This window comes from Carcharodon carcharias, chromosome 3 (assembly GCF_017639515.1).
Source record: "Carcharodon carcharias isolate sCarCar2 chromosome 3, sCarCar2.pri, whole genome shotgun sequence".
Lineage (NCBI taxonomy): Eukaryota > Metazoa > Chordata > Chondrichthyes > Lamniformes > Lamnidae > Carcharodon > Carcharodon carcharias.
In genome coordinates this window covers 133439231-133462432 of record NC_054469.1, presented here as the reverse complement: position 1 = coordinate 133462432, position 23202 = coordinate 133439231, and the positions used below count along the sequence as shown (strand labels likewise).

Here is a 23202-nt window from a genome sequence, read left to right as displayed (position 1 = left end):
CTCCGCTCACTTTCAGAGATCATGGCTGCTGTTGGAACAACACCCCCTGGAGTCCTAGAATCGCACAGCAAACCAGGAAAAAAGTAAGTGCTGACGGGGGGGGGCAGGGTGCAGAGAGGAGTTCTCGAGGGGTGGTGATCATGGGGAGAGGGGAGCCATAGGGGTCAGCAACAAGGACAGTTTCAGTAGCCACCCCCATGTCCATGCCTTTGATCACGCACAGATTAGGGCAGATCGAGAGACCCACCCTACCCCGTCCCCCGTCCCCGTCCCCTCAGCCCACATGCAGCCCGCACAGTTTTACCAGTCATGCAGGCTGACTGATGGCAGGCATGTCTGGAGCTGGGAAGATTGCAGTAGAGACAGGAAGAGGCCTTTAAGTGCTTGCTAATTGGCCACTTAAGGGACTCATGTGAAGATGGGTCAGGAAGGTCAACCATGGGCGTTCCCGCCCAGAACCTGCTTCCAGTGGAGGCGGAAAGGCATTGGGTATCGGACCCGACGCTAGCCTGCCAAATTCCCTGGCCTGCTCCTCTCCTTCATTTCCTGCAGGGAAGAAGGTTCTAGCCTATGACTGTCACCTGTGGGAAAAAATTCCTGTTGATCAAATTGCTCTTCTATTTACAGTTTCAAATAAGGATTTTGTCATAGGTTATATTGTAAACTGTTATATTATAGCCTTTGAGAAAAAGTAATCGGCAAACATTTTTATCATCATTGCCATTACTGTTTTTCCACATACAATGAAGCAGTGATTAATTTTCTTCTATCTTGTGCAATTACATCATAAGCACAGAACAATAAAAGTTTTATCAAATATGTTTTGATGCAGAGAACATCCCTTTGAAGGTTGCAGCATCTCACTTACATCAGGAAGTTTCATAATAAAATCATAAGCGTTTGCTTCTTTAGTAGCTGTCTCAATTTCTGTATCCGTAACATCTTCACGTCCAAATCGTATGTTTTCAACAATTGTTGTAGCAAAAAGTACAGGCTCTTGGCTGACCACACCAATGAACTTTCGAAAATGCCTGATATTTAGTGACTGTATATCATGGCCATCAACTGTAATCTGGTAGCAGAAAAAATATTGCACAAAATTATTTTTTTCTCTGTATCATAATATAAAGCAGATTACATATACCTATAACTGTAATAAAGTTGACTTCAGACAACTTTTCTTAGTGGAAACATTTAACTTTATTTACAAGACAGCAGCAGCAACTACAAGTTTGCATCAAAATCTATAACTAAAGAAAAACTCTCCTCTAGAGGTTCCCTGCATTGCTAATACGTTGGTTCACATGGATCATGTGGTCTTACAACACAGGATTATTCTTAAAGCTACAGTCCTACATTTCCAAAAACTATAAGTACTACATTCCTCCCCCTTTAATTTTTCTATACATTTTGTATCTGCAATGATATTTATATCATGACATTACAATATTTACACAGGTCATGAAATTATAAGTTGTCTTTCAGGTGGTTTCCTGATCCATGTGGAACATCATAGCTCCACGACTTCAGATTCTTTTGAAGGGACCACATTTTCTGGAACCACATTAACATCAGGTACCTCATTAGACACATACACGTCAGTGTCTTCCACTCCAACAGAGACACAGGCATATCTGTCCTTGGTTCAGCAACTTCATCAGTAATGGTTACAGGTGGAACATCATTTTGTTGGGGTATCTCCTTTTTTCATAAATGATCCGCATGCTTATGGGTGATCTGGCCCTCCACTTTCACGTTGTATGACAATGGTCTGGTTACAGAGCTTACTTTACCAGGTAACCACTTTGGTCTTCCACTTTACACTCTACAAAATTCTTTACATGCACTGCTTCTCCAACTGTAATTTGTCATTCATGACAATGCAAATCATGAGTCGCTTTTTGGTTCCCTTGACTTTTCTCCACCTTCCCCTTCAAATTTAGAAGTATTAGGCTTCGTCTTGTCAGAAGACGGTGCCTCATCAGTAATTCCGCACGTGTTGCTCCTGTCATAGTGTGGGGGGTAATTCCAAAGTGAAATAGAAAACTAGCAAACTTGGGCTCCAACAAATCATCTGATAACTTCTTCATGCCCACCTTAAAAGTTTCCGCTAGTCTGTTTGATGATGGATGGTACAGTGCAGTCTTCACGTGGTTGACACCGTAGAGGCTGATTTATCATTAGAATTTAGCGATCATAAATGCAATACCACTATCTGAGACTATTATCTCCGGCAATCCATGGGTGGCGAAGCTCTGGCATAGCTTTTCTATAGTAGCGTCGGACATTGGCGACTTTACCTCATAAACGTCTAACTACTTGGAATGAGCATCTATAATCAGCAGAAACATGAGGCAGAATTTTGCCCTTGTTGGGCAGGCTTGGCAGGGATGAGCGGGAGTGGTCAGGAAGCCGACTACTGCCCGCGATTGGGCCCAGACTGCAATTTCACACTGGCAGGCCAATTAAAGCCCGTCCAGCATGAAACACACGCTGCAATGCTCAGCACTGCCTGTGTGGGAGGGGTAGGAGGGTGATCACACAAGTTCACGCATGCACGCAGGTGCACACAGGAAAAACTCCCTGAGAATCAGAGCTGCCTCAGGGAGCTGAAGATTTTAAGAAATAAAAATTAAAATTAAAAAACCCCGCCCGACGAAGTAAATATTCTGGCCATGGTTCCAAAGAAAGGACTTACATAATCAATGTGCAATCGCACCCAGAGTCTACCAGGCCACTCCTATGGGTGCAATGAGGCTGCCACCGGCAACTTTTGTAGCTGTTGACATTGCACAGTGTTTTACCACAGTTTCAATATCACTGTCCACCCCCAGCTACCAAAGATAACTCCATGCTATCGTCTTAATTCAGGAGTCCCTGGATGAGCACTGTGTAGCTCTACTAAAAGTGGCTCCTTTCCTTGTGCAGGAACTAATCCCCATCCACCTCATAATAGAATATCATTCTGACTGCTCGTTGTGTGTCTCAATTGAAAAACGGCTTCAGTTCATCAGAGACTGGTTCCTGGGACCAATCATGTAACATTTGGTTTCTCACTCGAGACAGGACTGGATCATGATTCATCCAGTTTCTTATTTGCCGGGCACAGGCTGGTGACGAATGTGGAAAATTCATCACTAATACGAGCTCCTGTTGGATTGGAACATGTTCATCACTCTCTTGCAAAGGAAGGCGACTTAGGGATCGCCTTTTGCTATATGAATCCCTGGTATATGTACAAAGGTGTATTCATATGCTGTGAAAACTAGGGCCCATCTTTGTATTCTTGCAGAGCCTATAGGAAGCATAGTCTTTTCCTCGCTAAACACATCCAAAAGTGGTTTGTGGTCTGATACTATCGTGAAATGTCACCCGTGCACATATTGGTAGAAATTTTTTACACCAAAAATAATCGACAGACCTTCCTTTTCAATCTGGGAATATCCTTTTTCAGCTGTAGTAAGTGTCCTGATACATAACCTTTTGGCCTTTCTGTACCATCGTCCATTTTGTGAAATAGTACTGCTCCCACTCCACAGGGGGACGCATCGCAGGTTAGTACCAATTCCTTCGTTTGGTCATAATGCACTAATAAATTTGAAGAGCGTTAGAGATGTTTCCTTCATGAAGGCTTCTTTTTGGGGAGCCTCCTAAAACCAATGCTGTTTTTTTCCCTAGCAGTGAATGTAAAGGGGCTAGAACTGTGGATAAATTTGGTGGAAATCACCCATAATAATTTATCATCCCTAAAAATGATTTAAGTTCAGAGGTGTTCTTAGGTGCAGATGCCTCTCTATTGCTTTAACCTTCACTTCAATAGGGGGTAACCCTTGGGCATCCACCCGATGGCCCAAATAAATGACTTCATGTGCTTGAAAATGCTTTTTTTTTTCTCCAGGCGTACTCCTGCCTGTAAAAATAATTTCAGGACTTCCTCTAGCTTAGTTTTCTGTGAATCCAGTTATCAGTACATCGTTCAGTAGACCACAACCTGTAGTAAGCTCGCCATTGTCCTCCGAAAAATAGCACGGGCTGAGGAAACACCAAAGGGCAAGCGTGTATATTGATATAACACTTTGTGGGTATTTATGGTCACGAATTCCCGGGAGTCATCATCCAGCTGCAGTTGCTGATATATGTGACTCATGTCAAGCTTTGTATACGTTGTCCCTCCTGCTAGCTTGGCATAGAAGTCTTCAATCTTGGGAATAGGGTACCTGTCCAGTTTGGCTGCTCTGTAAACCATTAGTTTACAGTCCCCACAAATCTGGACAGTCTGGTCTGGTTTAAGGACAAGGACTTTGGGTGTTGCCCACTCTGAGAACTGAACCGCTTTTATGACACCCAGGCTCTCTAGCTGATTCAACTCAGTGTCAATCTTCTCTCTCAGGGCTACAGCACCAGTATTGCTTTCAAGAAGTGAGGAGTTGCTTCTGGGTCCACGTAAATCTTGGCCTATAGGCCTTAGATTTTTTATCAGTTCATCCATGAAGATGGTGTCATTTTTTTTAGCAGCTCTGGTAGTCCACCTGCTTGCAACTGGAAGTTTTCAGATCAGTCACCTTAAACCAATGATGTCCTAGAAGGCTTGGCCCTTCACCTTCTACCACCATCACTGATAACTGTGCCAACTGATCTATAATGAACAGTTGCTCTGGTGAGACCTTTTTCTTGCATTTCTTTGCCTGTGTACATTTTCAACTTGGGAGATGTTTGTTCCAAAATCAATTGTTGATCACCTTTATCTAAATAACTGAAAGTGTGTTCTCCAATTACAGTGGTAGAAGCACCCATGTCTACTTCCATTCCATTCACTTGCACTGTAACAAATATTGGCTCTGTCTTCCCAACTTTCATGTTGAATAATGAATAAGTGTCAGAATTGGTTGTTTCTGGCTCTTCTACACAACAGACTTCACTGAATTTCTTTTGTTGCTTGGAGGCCTGTTTAAATCTCACTTTGCACTGTCTCATTACTTCTACTTCTATGGCAAAAATAACATTCTACTTTTTAAAATTGCCAATCGCTAGAAGACTGATTGTTTCCACATCGATTAAAGTTATTTTTCGATTTAGTTGCTAAGCTTCCTCTCATTTATCGGTTAGTGGGGGCTGTTTCCCGCTTCGTGGCGGCGTCCTGGCTTTTCGCGCCACTTTAAGCTGACTGTTCCCGTCCAACTAGGAGAACAGCACCATTTTGCGCTAGTTGAATTGCTTGTGAATTCCTTTCCATCGCCAGCGCTATTTTTAACACTTTCTTAAAATCAAGATTCACTTCAGTCAGCAATCTTCACTGAATAGTGTCTTCCTGCATGCCACATACCAAATAATCTCTGAGCATGTCATTCAGAGTTTCACCGAAATCACAATATTCTGTTAGTTATTTTAATTTCGCCACGTAGGGAGCAATTGTCTCCCCAGGACTCTATTCCGTGAATTGAACCTGAACACCTGCATTGTGACTGAGAGCTTGAGTTGAAAATGTCCCTTAATGAGGTCCATTAATTAACTGAAAGTCTTCGAAACTGTGGCACTGGGGGCCGTCAAGCTTCGAATTAAACTGTAGGTCTTGCTCCCATAAATACTCAGCTCTCCTCTTTTCCTCTGCCATGATTTTGTTTGCTTGAAAGAAGAATACAAGATGTTCTATATATTGAGACCAATCACCTGTGGCTGGCTCAAAGGGATTGATTCTGCCAAACTGTAGCATTTTGGATGAGGATATCTTCTTTAATTTTTCACAAACTTAGATACTTACAATCACTGGGTGAAGAACAGCCCCGAATCTGATTTATCTTCATCGCCAGACAACTTTTCTTAGTGGAAATATTTAACTTTATTTACAAGATAGCAGCAGCAACTACACATGTGCATCAAACTCCATGACTAAAGAAGAATTCTCCTGCAGAGGTTCCCCGCACTGTTAATACATTGGCTTATAAAGATCATGTGATCTTACAACACAGGATTATTCTAAAAGCTACAGTCCAATGTTTGCCAAAACTATAATTACCACAATAACATAGTTGCTTATCGATATCCTGGGATATTTGTCACAGGTAATCTAACATTGTATGTTGTTTAATTAAAAACAGCTCAACAATGGGGCCAATATTTTGAGAACCTTTACCAAAATATCCTGTAAGGTTGTGGTTATACTAAATTGCATTTCTCAGATGAGTAACTGAAAAATGCAAAGCATATTTCACAATAGTTGAATAATGCTACAGTCTGCTCACTAAAAGAGAGCTCTGCACATCTGTGCCTTTCAAAACAGGCTTCACACACCAACCAGTTTACACTTTATATGATATCAAGCCCAAGCAGTGCTTTGGAGTCAGATCAGGATTTGGCTTTTGAACTATGCTGCCACTTATGGATTGATGTAGACCTGAAGATACAGCAACATCAAAGTAACTAAAAAATTCATAAATTATTCCTTTTGGATACTGAATTATATTATTTTTGAAACAAATAGAAGGACAAAAGACAAACTATAAATTGTATAAGACTTTGACCCTTACTATTTATATTCAACACAAACCTTCAAAGTAAGGAAAAAAAATTATGAGGACAACACCCTTGATCATTCTAACATTGTGGTAATGGCTTTTGTCTTATTCTCAACTACAATTCCTGGGAGAACTTCAAATTATAAACCAGATGCTTCTTCAAACTCATATGGGGGGTAAGTATTAACAGGTATAACAAGTTGACAGCCCAATTTATATCTTTCCCTCAATTTTCATTTCCACTGAAGTCAAATTAAATTCTTTTTTTTTTTTACTTACCTTTCTCATACGGGCTGATTGTTAGGCCACATCTACACCATCTAACCATGCCAGCTTGTCCTGTTCCATGCAAAGCAGTTTAATTTGCTCGAGGGATCCAAAACATTATACTTTTCATGAGCATATGAAGGGGACCTATTGTCTGTTTTAGACAGATGCCCTGGGTGCCTAAAAGTCATCCAAAGCCAAAATGATATTGGATGTTTTTCAGGTGTTATTAGGACATCGGTACAGCCCTGCGAAATGGGTCAATTTTTTCCCTGGTTTTCCAGCCTGAAAACACAAACATTAATGACCAGTTTCTATTGAAGATTAATTACATGCTGAGATATTGCAGAGCTTCTGAACCTCTGGAGCTGTACTTCATTGAGAATCATCAGCTCAGGAGAGTGGCTAAGGTTGTCAAAACTTCAGAATTGTCCTGAAGTCTCCAGGAATCAGAGATTGATCTCCAGGACACTGCTGCAAGCAACCCAAGAGAAAAAGTTGTTAACAAAAATGCTTTTTGAATACTTTAGTGTATTAGTTATTAAAATTTTGGACATGGGTAAAAGGTGTGTCTGAACAACGGTCAAGAATCAGCCATTCAGTTAATTAAATTCTTTTTTTTTACTTACCTTTCTCACACTGTCCATTCACTTTCAAATTGGTGTGGGAAGCCACTGTGCCACAATTATACTCATGCCGGGACCAAAGGGAGAAGTATAGAGGTGGGGTGGTTAGAGTCAGGAGGTTACGCCTCCAGCAGGATGACCAACCAAGTTGGAACACTCAGAGTGGCAGAGAAAACAGGATAGGCAAAAAAAACTGACCTTAGAGTCATTCAAAGTCATGTGGTGAATTTGTTCTGTGGTCGGAGCCCAACGTAAAGATAATTTCTGGGTCCTGACACTGCACAGCATGAGTGTGACTTATAACCCCAGATTTTTGATTAAAATGCCAATTCTTGGCCAAAGGGTGCACTCGCTGCCCAATTAAGGAGTACCTGCTGCACAGAAGAAGCTGCAGCCTGCAGATGCAGATAAGGGAGAGAGAGGGAACTTCAAGGCGGAGGCATGTGTGAAACACTTTTGAAATCTGACAAATTAAAAACAATCACTCCTGTCAGACAGGGCCTTATGGAGGTCCTGCAAAGGTCAGCTAGCGGCAGGAAATTCCCGGCCCACCTGCCTCCGATTTCACTTCTGGAGACAACTAAAAATTCAGCTCATAGAGTCATTATGGCACAGAAGGGGGCCATTCAGTCCATCAAGACCATGCTGATTCTGTGTAGAGCGATCTAGACAGTCCTATTCCCCTGCCCTGTCCCTATAGCCCTATAGCCTTGCAAGTTTAATTCCCTCAAGTGGCCACTCAATTTCCTTTTTGTTCATTGTCTCCACTTTCATCACCCTTATAGGCAATGAGTTCAAGGTCATTATCTCTCGTAGTGTAAAAAACTTCTTCCTCGCATCCCTCTTGTGTCTATTGCCAAAAGCCTGGGGCAGAATCCTCTGTTTGGAGTGCAGGGGCGGGCCCTGCACACCAACACGTAAAATGACGCGTAGTAATGTTGGGCTTGCGTCCTGACATCACCGCACGTCATTCTGATCTTCCGTTTGGCGGGCACCTAATGGAGTCGGGTGCGCACCAACTGAACTGTCAAAGGCCTGTTAAGGCTATTAATAAACTAATTAAAGTGATTGTCAGTGCTGCCCATCCATCCTTAAGGTTGGCGGGTAGGCAAAGAGCCTAGGCGGCCTTCACATTTTTCTTGAAGCCTGATCCACGGGCGGGATGAGGTTTCCTGAAGGGTTTATTAATTAAATAAATTTTTTTGTGAAAATTCATAAACATGTCCCAGCTCATGTGACACTGTCACATGAAGGGATATGTCTGAACAATTTTATTTTTATTTTTTTTCCACCTTTATAATTTCCCTGAGGCAGCTTTGTGCCTCAGAGAGATTTCTGCACTCTTTTGCGCGCATGCACGCAAAATAGTGCAGGACCTGACTCTCCCTCCTCCCCCTGCCTGCACGGGTAGCGCTGAGCGCTTCCGGGCGTGTGTCACACTGGGCAGGCCTTAATTGGTCCACCCATATAAAACGGCGGCGTGCAGCCGATCATGGGTAGTGATCAGCTCCATGCCCACCCATGCCTTTTCCGACCGTCCCACCCGACGGGGAGAATATTCTCCCCCTTAAATCTGTATCCCCTAGTTTTTGTACCATCAACTTATGGGACCAGCTTTTCTTTGTCCATATTATTTTAACTTGTCATAATCTTGTACATCTCTATCAGATCTCCCCTCAATCTCCTTTGCTCCAAGGAGAACAACCCCCCCCTTTCTCCAAAATGACCTTGTAGCTAAATTCCCTCATCCCTGGAACCATTCTGGTAAATCTCCTATGCAACCTCTCAAGGACCTTCACATTCTTCCTAAATTATGATGACCAGAACTGGACACAATATTCTAGTGACTAAACAGAGTTTTATAAAGGTTCGGCATAACTTCCCTGCTTTTGTACTCAATACCTCTATTTATGAAGCTCAAGATGTCATATGCTTTACTAAGAAACTCACTCAATATGTCATGGCACCTTCAAAGATTTATGCACATGAGCCTTGCATACTCTTTAGAACTGTGCCATTATGATTATATTACCTCTCCCTATCCCATCTGCCAAAATGTATCACCTCACACTTCTCTGTATTAAATTCAATTTGTTACTTGTCTGCCCACCCAGCTGCCTTATCTATGCCCTGTTGCAGTCGATTAGTATCATCCTCACTATTTGCCACAGTTCCAAATTTTGAAATTTTACTGTGTGTTGCCGCTGTTATTGAAAAAGCGTAGCCCTTGATTTCTTTTTGGACATCTTGCCTGAATTCCAAGCTACCAACATTGGGATTGTTAGAAAAAAACAAAAAAACTGCGGATGCTGGAAATCCAAAACAAAAACAGAATTACCTGGAAAAACTCAGCAGGTCTGGCAGCATCGGCGGAGAAGAAAAGAGTTGACGTTTCGAGTCCTCATGACCCTTCGACAGAACTTGAGTTCGAGTCCAGGAAAGAGCTGAAATATAAGCTGGTTTAAGGTGTGTGTGTGGGGGGCGGAGAGATAGAGAGACAGAGAGGTGGAGGGGGTTGGTGTGGTTGTAGCAACAAACAAGCAGTGATAGAAGCAGATCATCAAAAGATGTCAACAACAATAGTACAATAGAACACATAGGTGTTAAAGTTAAAGTTGGTGATATTATCTAAACGAATGTGCTAATTAAGAATGGATGGTAGGGCACTCAAGGTATAGCTCTAGTGGGTTTTTTTTTATTTTATATAATGGAAATAGGTGGGAAAAGGAAAATCTTTATAATTTATTGGGAAAAAAAAAGGGGGGAAACAGAAAGGGGGTGGGGATGGGGGAGGGGACTCACGACCTAAAGTTGTTGAATTCAATATTCAGTCCGGAAGGCTGTAAAGTCCCTAGTCGGAAGATGAGGTGTTGTTCCTCCAGTTTGCGTTGGGCTTCACTGGAACAATGCAGCAAGCCAAGGACAGACATGTGGGCAAGAGAGCAGGGTGGAGTGTTAAAATGGCAAGCGACAGGGAGGTTTGGGTCATTCTTGCGGACAGACTGCAGGTGTTCTGCAAAGCGGTCGCCCAGTTTACGTTTGGTCTCTCCAATGTAGAGGAGACCACATTGGGAGCAACAAATGCAGTAGACTAAGTTGGGGGAAATGCAAGTGAAATGCTGCTTCACTTGAAAGGAGTGTTTGGGTCCTTGGACGGTGAGGAGAGAGGAAGTGAAGGGGCATGTGTTGCATCTTTTGTGTGGGCAAGGGGTTGTGCCATAGGAGGGTGTTGAGGAGTAGGGGGTGATGGAGGAGTGGACCAGGGTGTCCCGGAGGGAGCGATCCCTACGGAATGCCGATAAGGGGGGTGAAGGGAAGATGTGTTTGGTAGTGGCATCATGCTGGAGTTGGCGGAAATGGCGGAGGATGATCCTTTGAATGCGGAGGCTGGTGGGGTGATAAGTGAGGACAAGGGGGACCCTATCATGTTTCTGGGAGGGAGGAGAAGGAGTGAGGGCGGATGCGCGGGAGATGGGCCGGACACGGTTGAGGGCCCTGTCAACGACCGTGGGTGGAAAACCTCGGTTAAGGAAGAAGGAGGACATGTCAGAGGAACTGTTTTTGAATGTAGCATCATCGGAACAGATGCGACGGAGGCGAAGGAACTGAGAGAATGGGATGGAGTCCTTACAGGAAGTGGGGTGTGAGGAGCTGTAGTCGAGATAGCTGTGGGTGTCGGTGGGTTTGTAATGGATATTGGTGGACAGTCTATCACCAGAGATTGAGACAGAGAGGTCAAGGAAGGGAAGGGAAGTGTCAGAGATGGACCACGTGAAAATGATGGAGGGGTGGAGATTGGAAGCAAAATTAATAAATTTTTCCAAGTCCTGACGAGAGCATGAAGCAGCACCAAAGTAATCATCGATGTACCGGAGAAAGAGTTGTGGAAGGGGGCCGGAGTAGGACTGCAACAAGGAATGTTCCACATACCCCATAAAGAGACAGGCATAGCTGGGGCCCATGCGGGTACCCATAGCCACACCTTTTATTTGGAGGAAGTGAGAGGAGTTGAAGGAGAAATTGTTCAGCGTGAGAACAAGTTCAGCCAGACGGAGGAGAGTAGTGGTGGATGGGGATTGTTCGGGCCTCTGTTCGAGGAAGAAGCTAAGGGCCCTCAGACCATCCTGGTGGGGGATGGAGGTGTAGAGGGATTGGACGTCCATGGTGAAGAGGAAGCGGTAGGGGCCAGGGAACTGGAAATTGTTGATGTGACGTAAGGTGTCAGAGGAATCACGGATGTAGGTGGGAAGGGACTGGACAAGGGGAGAGAGAAGGGAGTCAAGATACTATTGTTGTTGACATCTTTTGATGATCTGCTTCTATCACTGCTTGTTTGTCGCTACAACCACACCAACCCCCTCCACCTCTCTGTCTCTCTATCTCTCCGCCCCCCACACACACACCTTAAACCAGCTTATATTTCAGCTCTTTCCTGGACTCGAACTCAAGTTCTGTCGAAGGGTCATGAGGACTCGAAACGTCAACTCTTTTCTTCTCCGCCGATGCTGCCAGACCTGCTGAGTTTTTCCAGGTAATTCTGTTTTTGTTTTGGATTTCCAGCATCCGCAGTTTTTTTGTTTTTATCTCTGTGTTTAATTGACTGCCACTGCTCTTCAAGAAATGCCTACCTCCTTGAAGAAGTTCTGTTCCTCTCTGCGACAAGATTTCCGGATTTCTCTGTTGCCTTGTTCACCTTCATTGCTTTCCATTTCTCTCCTAGTGTTTGACAAGGTGTTTACTAAAATCCGCTTTCACAGCCATATCTCCTTTCTCAGTGACTGTCTCCGTCTCCGACTTACCCCACATGGATTTCAACTGAAATTCCACCCCTCATGTTTCGAACCCACCCAGGATTACAGGTATCTCCGGGACATAAAACGTTTCTCGGACTGCTGTTCCCGTCACATTCTGAAATCCACTCTCAGTGCCATGCGCCGCCATATGAACACACTCGACCTCTCCCTCCAGCAGCACCGCCGTACCCTTTTTCAAAGCTGCGCGTGCCCCCAGTTTCATTTTATCCTTCGGCTCATCCGACGCCTCAACAAGAAACTTTTTCTCTTTCTCTCAAGTGCTAAGGAACGCAAGCTCCAACAACTCATCGACACCAACACCCATCTAGGACCCTCCACCCCTGCCTGTCCCTCCGTCCCCACCCCATCTTCCAATCCCAGCCCCAGCCGTGTATTCACTATACCCCCTGACCTTCCCCTCTCCGATGCTGAACGTTCAGTGCTCAGCAAAGGACTTAGTTTCATACCCTTACGTCCTCACCTCAATGAATTTCGGGCTCGGCATGATACTGAACTCTTCTTCCGCCGTCTTCGTCTCCGGGCTCACTTCTTTGGGCAGGAGTCCTCTCCCAGTTCAACGGATCCTTTTACCCATCTTCAATATTCTCCCTCCACCTGGACCCCTCCCTCTGGATTCTTACCTTCTCTCGATCTTTTCATTGAGAACTGTCGGCGCGACATTAGTCGTCTCAATTTCTCTGCTCCTCTCACCCATTCTAACCTGTCTCTCTCTGAACTTACTGCACTCCATTCTCTCAGGTCCAACCCTGACATTGTCATCAAACCCGCTGACAAGGGTGGTGCTGTTGTTGTCTGGCGCACTGACCTCTACCACGCGGAGGCTGAGCGTCAACTCGCAGACACTTCCTCCTACCTCTCCCTGGACCATGACCCCACCACTGAACATCAAGCCACTGTTTCCAGGACTGTCACTGACCTCATCTCCTCTGGGGATCTCCCTCCCACAGCTTCCAACCTGATAGTTGCCCAACCTCGGACGGCCCGCTTCTATCTCCTACCCAAAATCCACAAACAGAACTGCCCCGGTAGACCGATCGTCTCAGCTTGCTCCTGCCCCACAGAACTCATTTCTCGTTATCTTGACTCCCTTCTCTCTCCCCTTGTCCAGTCCCTTCCCACCTACATCCGTGATTCCTCTGACACCTTACGTCACATCAACAATTTCCAGTTCCCTGGCCCCTACCGCTTCCTCTTCACCATGGACGTCCAATCCCTCTACACCTCCATCCCCCACCAGGATGGTCTGAGGGCCCTTAGCTTCTTCCTCGAACAGAGGCCCGAACAATCCCCATCCACCACTACTCTCCTCCGTCTGGCTGAACTTGTTCTCACGCTGAACAATTTCTCCTTCAACTCCTCTCACTTCCTCCAAATAAAAGGTGTGGCTATGGGTACCCGCATGGGCCCCAGCTATGCCTGTCTCTTTATGGGGTATGTGGAACATTCCTTGTTGCAGTCCTACTCCGGCCCCCTTCCACAACTCTTTCTCCGGTACATCGATGATTACTTTGGTGCTGCTTCATGCTCTCGTCAGGACTTGGAAAAATTTATTAATTTTGCTTCCAATCTCCACCCCTCCATCATTTTCACGTGGTCCATCTCTGACACTTCCCTTCCCTTCCTTGACCTCTCTGTCTCAATCTCTGGTGATAGACTGTCCACCAATATCCATTACAAACCCACCGACACCCACAGCTATTTCGACTACAGCTCCTCACACCCCACTTCCTGTAAGGACTCCATCCCATTCTCTCAGTTCCTTCGCCTCCGTCGCATCTGTTCCAATGATGCTACATTCAAAAACAGTTCCTCTGACATGTCCTCCTTCTTCCTTAACCGAGGTTTTCCACCCACGGTCGTTGACAGGGCCCTCAACCGTGTCCGGCCCATCTCCCGCGCATCCGCCCTCACTCCTTCTCCTCCCTCCCAGAAACATGATAGGGTCCCCCTTGTCCTCACTTATCACCCCACCAGCCTCCGCATTCAAAGGATCATCCTCCGCCATTTCCGCCAACTCCAGCATGATGCCACTACCAAACACATCTTCCCTTCACCCCCCTTATCGGCATTCAGTAGGGATCGCTCCCTCCGGGACACCCTGGTCCACTCCTCCATCACCCCCTACTCCTCAACCCCCTCCTATGGCACAACCCCTTGCCCACGCAAAAGATGCAACACCTGCCCCTTCACTTCCTCTCTCCTCACCGTCCAAGGACCCAAACACTCCTTTCAAGTGAAGCAGCATTTCACTTGCATTTCCCCCAACTTAGTCTACTGCATTCGTTGCTCCCAGTGTGGTCTCCTCTACATTGGAGAGACCAAACGTAAACTGGGCGACCGCTTTGCAGAACACCTGCAGTCTGTCCGCAAGAATGACCCAAACCTCCCTGTCGCTTGCCATTTTAACACTCCACCCTGCTCTCTTGTCCACATGTCTGTCCTTGGCTTGCTGCATTGTTCCAGTGAAGCCCAACGCAAACTGGAGGAACAACACCTCATCTTCCGACTAGGGACTTTACAGCCTTCCGGACTGAATATTGAATTCAACAACTTTAGGTCGTGAGTCCCCTCCCCCATCCCCACCCCCTTTCTGTTTCCCCCCTTCTTTTTTTTTCCCAATAAATTATAAAGATTTTCCTTTTCCCACCTATTTCCATTATATAAATAAAAAAAAACCCACTAGAGCTATACCTTGAGTGCCCTACCATCCATTCTTAATTAGCACATTCGTTTAGATAATATCACCAACTTTATCTTTAACACCTATGTGTTCTATTGTACTATTGTTGTTGACATCTTTTGATGATCTGCTTCTATCACTGCTTGTTTGTCGCTACAACCACACCAACCCCCTCCACCTCTCTGTCTCTCTATCTCTCCGCCCCCCACACACACACCTTAAACCAGCTTATATTTCAGCTCTTTCCTGGACTCGAACTCAAGTTCTGTCGAAGGGTCATGAGGACTCGAAACGTCAACTCTTTTCTTCTCCGCCGATGCTGCCAGACCTGCTGAGTTTTTCCAGGTAATTCTGTTTTTGTTTGGGATTGTTAGGATGGTTTCAAGGGATTCAGATCTTCCACTTCAATTTTTAATACAAAAGCCTTGAAATTACACTAGGATAATAGATACAACAATTCATCCTACAGTGTTCATCTAAAATTCCTCTCTCCACTGTGTCACTGCAAGTGTTAATATTGACACCTCCAATAAAATAACACAGGAATTTCAGAAGTGTGTGTGTTGAGCCTTTAACCTAATATTTCGCAACTTAATTTCTAGGCCAATTTATTTCTCTTAATGTACTGTCTTTCTGATAAGATGATCTAAAGCATTCTCATTGATATAAAATTATTCTAAACATACAAACACTGCTCTCTGTTTCTGTTTCAACCATTACGACCATAAATTGATGTACAAGTCACACCATGATGTAGGCTTTGTAATGGCCTAGAAAAATTACAGAATGCACATTAGGTATTGATGTAAAAACTGTTCCAGCCAGCAGTCAATGTCATAGCTATAACTTTTATACAACTGCAATCAAAGCATAAACTATGACAGTACATTGCAATTATTTTAGCATGGTTGATTATTTTGGTGATTCACTTTAAATTATTTTTTAAATGACCATTTCACAATTCATAATTACTTAGTGAACAGAGACTCTAGTTTCTCACCATGCCTTCCTGGAGCTCATAAAATCTCTGTAGTAACTGAATAGTGGTACTTTTTCCACAGCCGCTGCTTCCCACGAGAGCTACTGTCTGCCCACTATCAATCTTCAAATTTAGACCTTTTAAAATCTATAGAAAGAAGGAGAGGCAATATAAAATAAAGGGTACAATTCTAAATGAGGTGCAGGAGCAGAGGGACCTGGGTGTTTATATGCATAAATCATTTAAAGTAGCAGGACAGGTTGAGAGAGCAGTTAATGAAGCATACAGTATCCTAAGCTTTATTAATAGGGGCATCAAGTACAAGAGCAAGGAGGTTATGTTGAATTTGTACAAGTCATTATTTCGGCCTCAGCTAGAGTCTTGCATCCAGTTCTGGGCATTGCATTTTAGGAAAGATGTGAAGGCGTTGGAGTGGGTGCAGAAACAATTCATGAGAATGGTTCCAGGGGTGAGGAAATTCAGTTATGAAGAAGGTTTGGAGAAGTTGGGACTGTTTCCCTTAGAGAAAAGAAGGTTGGGAGGAGATTTGATAGAGGTATTCAAAATCATGAGGGGTCTGGACAGAGTAGATAGGGAGAAACGGTTCTCACTCTTGAAAGGATTGAAAATGAGAGGGCACAGGTTTAAAGTAATTGGCAAAAGAAGCAATAGTGATATGAAGAGAAACTTTTTTACGCAGTCGTTGGTTGGGGTCTGGAATGCACTGCCTAAGAGTGTGGTGGAGGCGGGTTCAATTGAAGCATTCAAAAGGGAATTAGGCTCTTATCTGAAAAGGAAGAATGTACAGGGCTATAGCGAGGAGACAGGGGAATGGCACTAGGTATTCGGAGAACTGGTGCAGACACAATGGGCCAAATGACCTCCTTCTGCACCGTAAAAATCCTATGATTCTGTTAAGCTGTGAATCAGAGCAATCCAAAAAGTTTGACATGACCATTGATATTCTGGAAACTCTTGGTAAAGGTTTGGAAACTGAACAAAGTATGCAGCGATGCTCTTGGCCTCACAATATCAATACATTATTGATATAATGTATTCAATGAAAAACTTAGCATGAAGTTTAACTAAAAACCTCCAAAAAAGCCTTCTAAATGGTCTGTGGTCTAGTTGGTATTTTCACCAGTCAGTCAACTTGATGGATGTTGAATGAAATTTTCAGGCTGTCTATGGCATTGGTTCTTACCAATGAATTCCCCAAGCAGCAGAACCAAATTTCTCCACATCAAAGTGGGTATTTGCAGTAGGACTCCATTTTGTAAGATTATATTGCAGCATATTAAAAAATGGGGCTGGATTTTCACCACTGAGCCTGGAAGCTTAGTTTGGGAAGTTTCCTGACTCTGCAAACATGTCTCCATATAAATAGCTCCTGCGTGCACTATTTTTATTCCAGGGAGTTGGGAATAGGATCAAGTTGGGGCGGCCGACTCAGGAAGAACTTTGGATGTGACCGTTGAGGTCAGCAAGTGCCGAGGTGGGCTGGTTAGAAAGGCTGTCTCGGGTCATCAGGACTTCGTCCCAGTTGTATTAAAGGCTGTTAGGCTCTAAAGGTTCAGAAGGATGTTCCCGACGGTGGGGGAGTCCAGAACCAGGGGTCACAGTCTGAGGATATGGAGTCGACCATTTAGGACTGAGATGAGGAGAAATGTCTTCACCCAGAGAGTGGTCAGCCTGTGGAATTCGCTACCACAGAAAGTAGTTGAGGCCAAAACATTGTATGTTTTCAAGAAGGAGTTAGATATAGCTCTTGGGGCAAAAGGATATGGAGAGAAAGTGGGAGCAGGCTATTGAGTTGGATGATCAGCCATGATCATAATGAATGGCGGAGCAGGCTCCAAATGGCCTACTCCTGCTCCTTACTCTCTGTGTTTCTCTAGCTCTCACTCCTCACACCCCACATCCTTCCACCCAATCCCCATGCCATCTTCATGCCCCCATGTCCCCTCTGCATCCTCTAAGCCCACTCACCCAGTATACACCATAGCACTAATGAGCCATATAATAACAATGGCAAGTCTTGAATTGCACTTAAAAAGCACCCATTCAAAACACCCATTCAAAAAGAAGTGTTGCTCTTAAGCCCAATAAAAGTGTCAATCTAACAGAGCCACTCATAGTTTCAATAACAGAAGCTTTACTTATTGTACACCTCTGAATCTTGTCCAAATAAGCATATACACATTGTAAAAAACAGTTCAAAGAGAAACAAACTTATTATAACCTCATAAAGATGTTAAACAATCTGCATAAACACTCCAGTTCAGCCTGTAAAAACAGACCACTTAATTAATCAATTAGTGAGTCTTGAAGCTCAGCCAAATATTCACAATGATGCCATCTCGGAAATGTATCAACAGAAACAGATGGCCAGAGGGAGAATGGAGTACATTGAGGGGGCATGGGTAAGACCTTTTAAAAATTACTTTCTAAATATTTATGAATCCAGGCTATAGTTTATGACTCCTCTGAGGGGCTATGAATCACATGTCATCAGGGAGCAGGCCCATCAGTTTGAAAATTACACTGAGTGTGGGGAAGTATACTGGCCAGTTGCAGAATACAGGGTGCGGGCTCACAACCAGCTCCCTTATCCTGTACCAGGTATGTTGTGGGAATCCCAGAAATAGGTGCTGCCCTGCATTTTTAAATGTCTCCAGAGTCAGTCTGACTCCGCAAAAATCCAGATGCTCTCCTTTGATTAATGGCAAATGCATTTTCTGGTGATCAAGCACATTTTTTAAAAAGCTGCAAATGCAGAAATTTATAAGCAAAATAATAAAATGCTGGAGATGCATTGGCAGTAAGTCAACACCTGTAAAGAGACAAAACAGTTTAATGTTTTGGATCACCTGACTTCTCTTTACACATGTTGATCTACCTCTGCAATTTCAACATTTTCAGTTTCTGTTTTCTCTGACTGGACATGGATACTGTGGGCTTTGTGAAAGTGAGAAAATGCAAAGTCAATTCTGATGGTCCAGCCAATTAAGGCAACGGTTAAAGGAGACATATATGAGTAAAGTCCCAGTTTTAATCACTGGTCTGTGCAGAGTTAAGTGATTTTATTGGAATGATGATAGTCATGTCACAATTTGCTCTTGGGAAGAAACCCAATTCCCTGTGCTCATCTCTATCCAACAATTTTTTACTGGAATTGCATTTGTGTAAATTACATGTCTCCAAAGCTTAGACAGCTAGTTGAAACTCACTCTTGAGGCAAATGGTCACTTGGGTAAGAATTCAATAGTCATCAACATACAAATAAATTGTACCTTGCAAGTCAATGTGGCCATGATAGGGAAGAAACTTGTGGAAATAAAGAAAACAAAATAGGATACATAAGAACAATGGCCCTAAAATGACGAAAACCATTTTTGGCACATGGCAATTTGTAATAAACTGTAGACAGTGGTACGATATGAGGGACTGAATTTTTTTGCTTAATATTTCACTTAAAAATAGCATTTTTAATGAAGTTACATCATTTGCAAACTTGTGGGTTTCATTCCCTTTGCGTGATATTTTTAGTATTCCAGTCAACTATTCAACATAAAACCTTATCTATGTTGTTAAATATAGACATTCTCTCTTCCTTCATGAATCATTCTTGTTTTCCAGAGTTTGATAATCATGGCTAGTGCCATCATATTATTATGGGGCAGGGAGGTGAGGCAGGCCTTAGAAACACCTCAGCCAGAATAGGGATTGAACCCTATCAGCATTGTTAAACACCACATTCCAGCCAACTGAGCTATTTGGCCCCTTAATGTAGACATTAATCCATTTTAAGTAGCGAATTAACTTCTTCAAGTACTATTAGAAATCAAGTAAAATCAGAAACGTTAAACAGATTTTCTTTTTCTCTGGTTTTATTGTAAATGTTAAAAAAAAATTCCAATACCTTTACATCAGCTCGTGAAGGATAGTTAAAATGCACATTCTTAAATTCCACTGTTCCCTTAATTTGATCAGGCTTATATCCTTCTGAGAAACCATCTATGGCAGATTTCTTCAAAGAAAAGCAAAACAAAAGGTTATTGTATAATGTCATGAAGGAGAAAACACATCTTAGAAGCTTTTACTATTCGTTCGAAACTAAACCTTTCCAATTGGAAAGGAATTTCAACAAATTATTAAATTAACATCAAACTGTTTAATTCAAGATACTAGTGGATAAAACTGAAGGGAGAAGAAAAACACAACAGACTTGATGGACAGAATCATCCCAGATTTGCACTAAGTGCAGCAGTGGGCGGGTAAAATACCTCGTCGCTTCATCACACCAGACGCCACATTTAAAGTACAGCTGCGCTCAGTGCTTCCAGCCCAGGACTGCAGCAAAGAAGACCTGGCCCTGAAAGGCAAGAATACTGGAGCCCTCAGGTACCTTTTGGATGCCGTGGAGGCCCTCTGTGGTGTCCCTGCTCAGCCGCAGGAAGGGCAGCTACATTACCACTCTGGCCTGGTAGACAATGGCAGAGGTGGTCAGTGCCAATGCTGCACAGAAGAGGTTAGCCATCCAATGCAGACAGAGCATGAATGATCTCATCCGTGCAGCCAGGGTATGGCAACATCTCATCCCTCTGAACTCACACACTCAAGCCCATCACACATTCACTGGCATCTCACTCACTGCCGGCTCCAGGGACATCACCACCCAATCTCAGACACACACCCTCACATGTCCATCTGGCCTCATCTTCTCTGGAGAATGCATCCTCAGCCCTCACCATTCTGTGGCCACTTGCACAGATCAACACGTGCTCCCACACACACCCTGGGATACCCCGCTACCCCAGTACAGTTCTTATCCTGCAGCCTCTTCCCCTGCCTGAGGCCACTTCTCCCCCTTCCCAAGAAAGACCTCGCCCTGCAGCTGTTGAAAAGCTATCCACATATGGCTCATTTAGTAGGAGAGACCTGCCCATAAGCCCCCTAAAAATGATGTGATGCTGTCTGTGAACGCTGACCAAAGCAAGGTAGGCAAACCTTGAAGTCGCAAGTGAAGTGTAGCCCGCTGGGTGCACATCACTTATATGTTGTGAAACACATCAGTGTATTTTCCTGCCGACATGGATGGACGATCCAGCCTTGGGGATAGAAGCGTGAATGGGTAAGTCTGGTGGGCTGGCCTTATAATGATATGCTGATATAATACAATGAGATTCCCGACGTCCAATGGTGGGAAATGCAGCCTGCCATCGGCGGTCTGAGCAAACCATCGCAAACTGGCTTCACGTCGTCATAAAACTGATCTTGCCATATTGTCCACTCATGCCACCGAACACACCTGACAGTGGTGGGCACGGAAAATCCCGGCCAATGCTGTTGCTGCTTGAGTTATCCTCCAATCAACTGAATGACAAGTTGCCACACTTTTAAATTGCAACCACTGGGATTGGTAGGATCGTTTACCAGCTGGTAACATTAACTTTACACTTTTCAATATTGCAACTAAAACACAGGCTCTGAAATAACACTGTGGGTTACCACCAGGGAAACATGTTAAACATTCAGAAATTTTTGAGCTTTCCTGTCGTATCTCACAGGACCACAGCATATTCTAACATTCTTCCATAACCTCAACACTGTGGAATCACTTACTACTCAGTTTTTCCTTCCCTCTACAACCTTTGTGCTTTTAAACTGAAGCTTATTTTCACCTAATCACTGCTTAACTTCATATTAACTTTTACCCTTTCCACCTTAGTGATGTCCTGGATGATGAGCCTCAGCCTTTCATTTCAGTTTTTATAAATCATCAGAAGCTACTTTTCTTTACATTATGGTCTAGATTTTTTCAGCCCTGGCTTAGGGTGAGTTACTTTGCCTGCCACAAGTATGGATCAGAAATCGTAATTTCCAGCCATCAGTGCCAAAGGCAAGGACTTGGAAAAATCTGTGTTATAATACCAAAGCATCAATGTAGAATTATGGCATGCAATGGATATTAACCAAGTTTGATGGAATATGTGTCAGTAAAACTAGTTCCCAATTGCAAATTATTTTTGCCAATGGCACAGAATGCAAGGGTTAGTGGGTGTCCACAGTGAAAGCAAAACAATTGTGTTCAAAATGAAATAATTTCCCCTCCAAATATTACAGCCTGCATCTGAATGTTATTCAGAAAATTCCTTATGATGGGGCTGCAGGGGCTGTCTGGCTCACTGGTTTGACATATGAAGACAGTTTTCTAAAACTGTGCATCAGCAAGTGAGGGCAGCAGACTGGCCCTGCACCATTTTTTCCTTCAGGCTTTAATGAGAAGCCTTCTCATCGCTTAGCCATAAGGATCCTTTGGTTAATGAGCATAGCCAGCCTCAGCCTAGCATGTAGTTGGCATGGGTTCACATAAAAAAATCTGCCATTATTTCAGCGCAATTTGATGCTAAGTGGAAATTTCACTCAGAAAGGTCAAAAGTGTGGTTGATGTGCTCAGTGGAAAAGTCCACATTGGTGCAGTCTGAAGGGTCTTCACAATGTCGGGGTTTGAGTTACACGTTAGGGTCAGAGTAAATGGCGCTTTTGGTGTAGATTCTACAAATTAGTCCTCCTGGGGAGCAAGACTTTACATGACCATTGTGCTAAATTATAAAATCCACTAATTATTTTACATTTTGCCATTATTTTTACTAAGCTGGAGTCCTTGACATTGACACTGCTTGACAAAATGCAGTTTCCATCTTCGAATACTGATAACCCTTGCCTTCAGAGAAAGAAAATCTTCTCAAAAATTAGAGGGGCGAATTTCTAACATATTTCTGGGGATTCCATGGATCTTCCAAAGGCAAACAGGAGAACCCCTGCTGAAATTCAACCACATCAATTTTTAATAAGCTCCTTGCCGGACATCTGGTGCGATGCACTGAAGGTGCAATGGTTCTGCTAAGTGATCAATGTATTCTGCTACCTTGGATTTTGGAGGTCCTTCCAGGATTGAGCCATGAGCACCTGAAGATGGAAGAATCAACTCAGGCCTGGATGTTATTCATTGTCAGCATGGGATGGGTCATTATCAGAGGAGTTGCAAGGGAGCTGAGTCATCACGAAATAGCTCCACTCTTAATCTTATGACAGAGGGGAAGTCATTGATGAAGCAACAGAACTCGTTTGGGTTGAAGAAAATGCCTTGAGGAGCTCCTGCAGCAAAGTCCTGGAGCTATGGTGATTGATTCCTGACAGCCATAATTTCTGATGGCAGTGTTTTCCCTTTGATCCCCATTGATCTAAATATTGCTAGGTCTGCTTGGTGTCATACATGGTCAAATGTTATCTTGATGTCAAAGGCAACTACCCTCTCCTC

The 23202-nt window shown here is 43.7% G+C and overlaps 1 protein-coding gene across 1 annotated transcript in view; it reads right to left on the bottom strand.

Annotated features, from left to right (window-relative positions):
- The window catches only part of LOC121275888 (ATP-dependent translocase ABCB1-like), a 141166-nt gene that overhangs the window by 97325 nt on the left and 20639 nt on the right, over positions 1-23202 (bottom strand). Inside the window, exons 8-10 of the mRNA XM_041183682.1 lie at positions 19801-19908; positions 15900-16025; positions 869-1072 (exon numbers count right to left, since the gene is read on the bottom strand). Coding sequence (XP_041039616.1) covers positions 869-1072; positions 15900-16025; positions 19801-19908 — 438 coding nt within the window. The remainder of the gene's footprint in view (positions 1-868; positions 1073-15899; positions 16026-19800; positions 19909-23202) is intronic.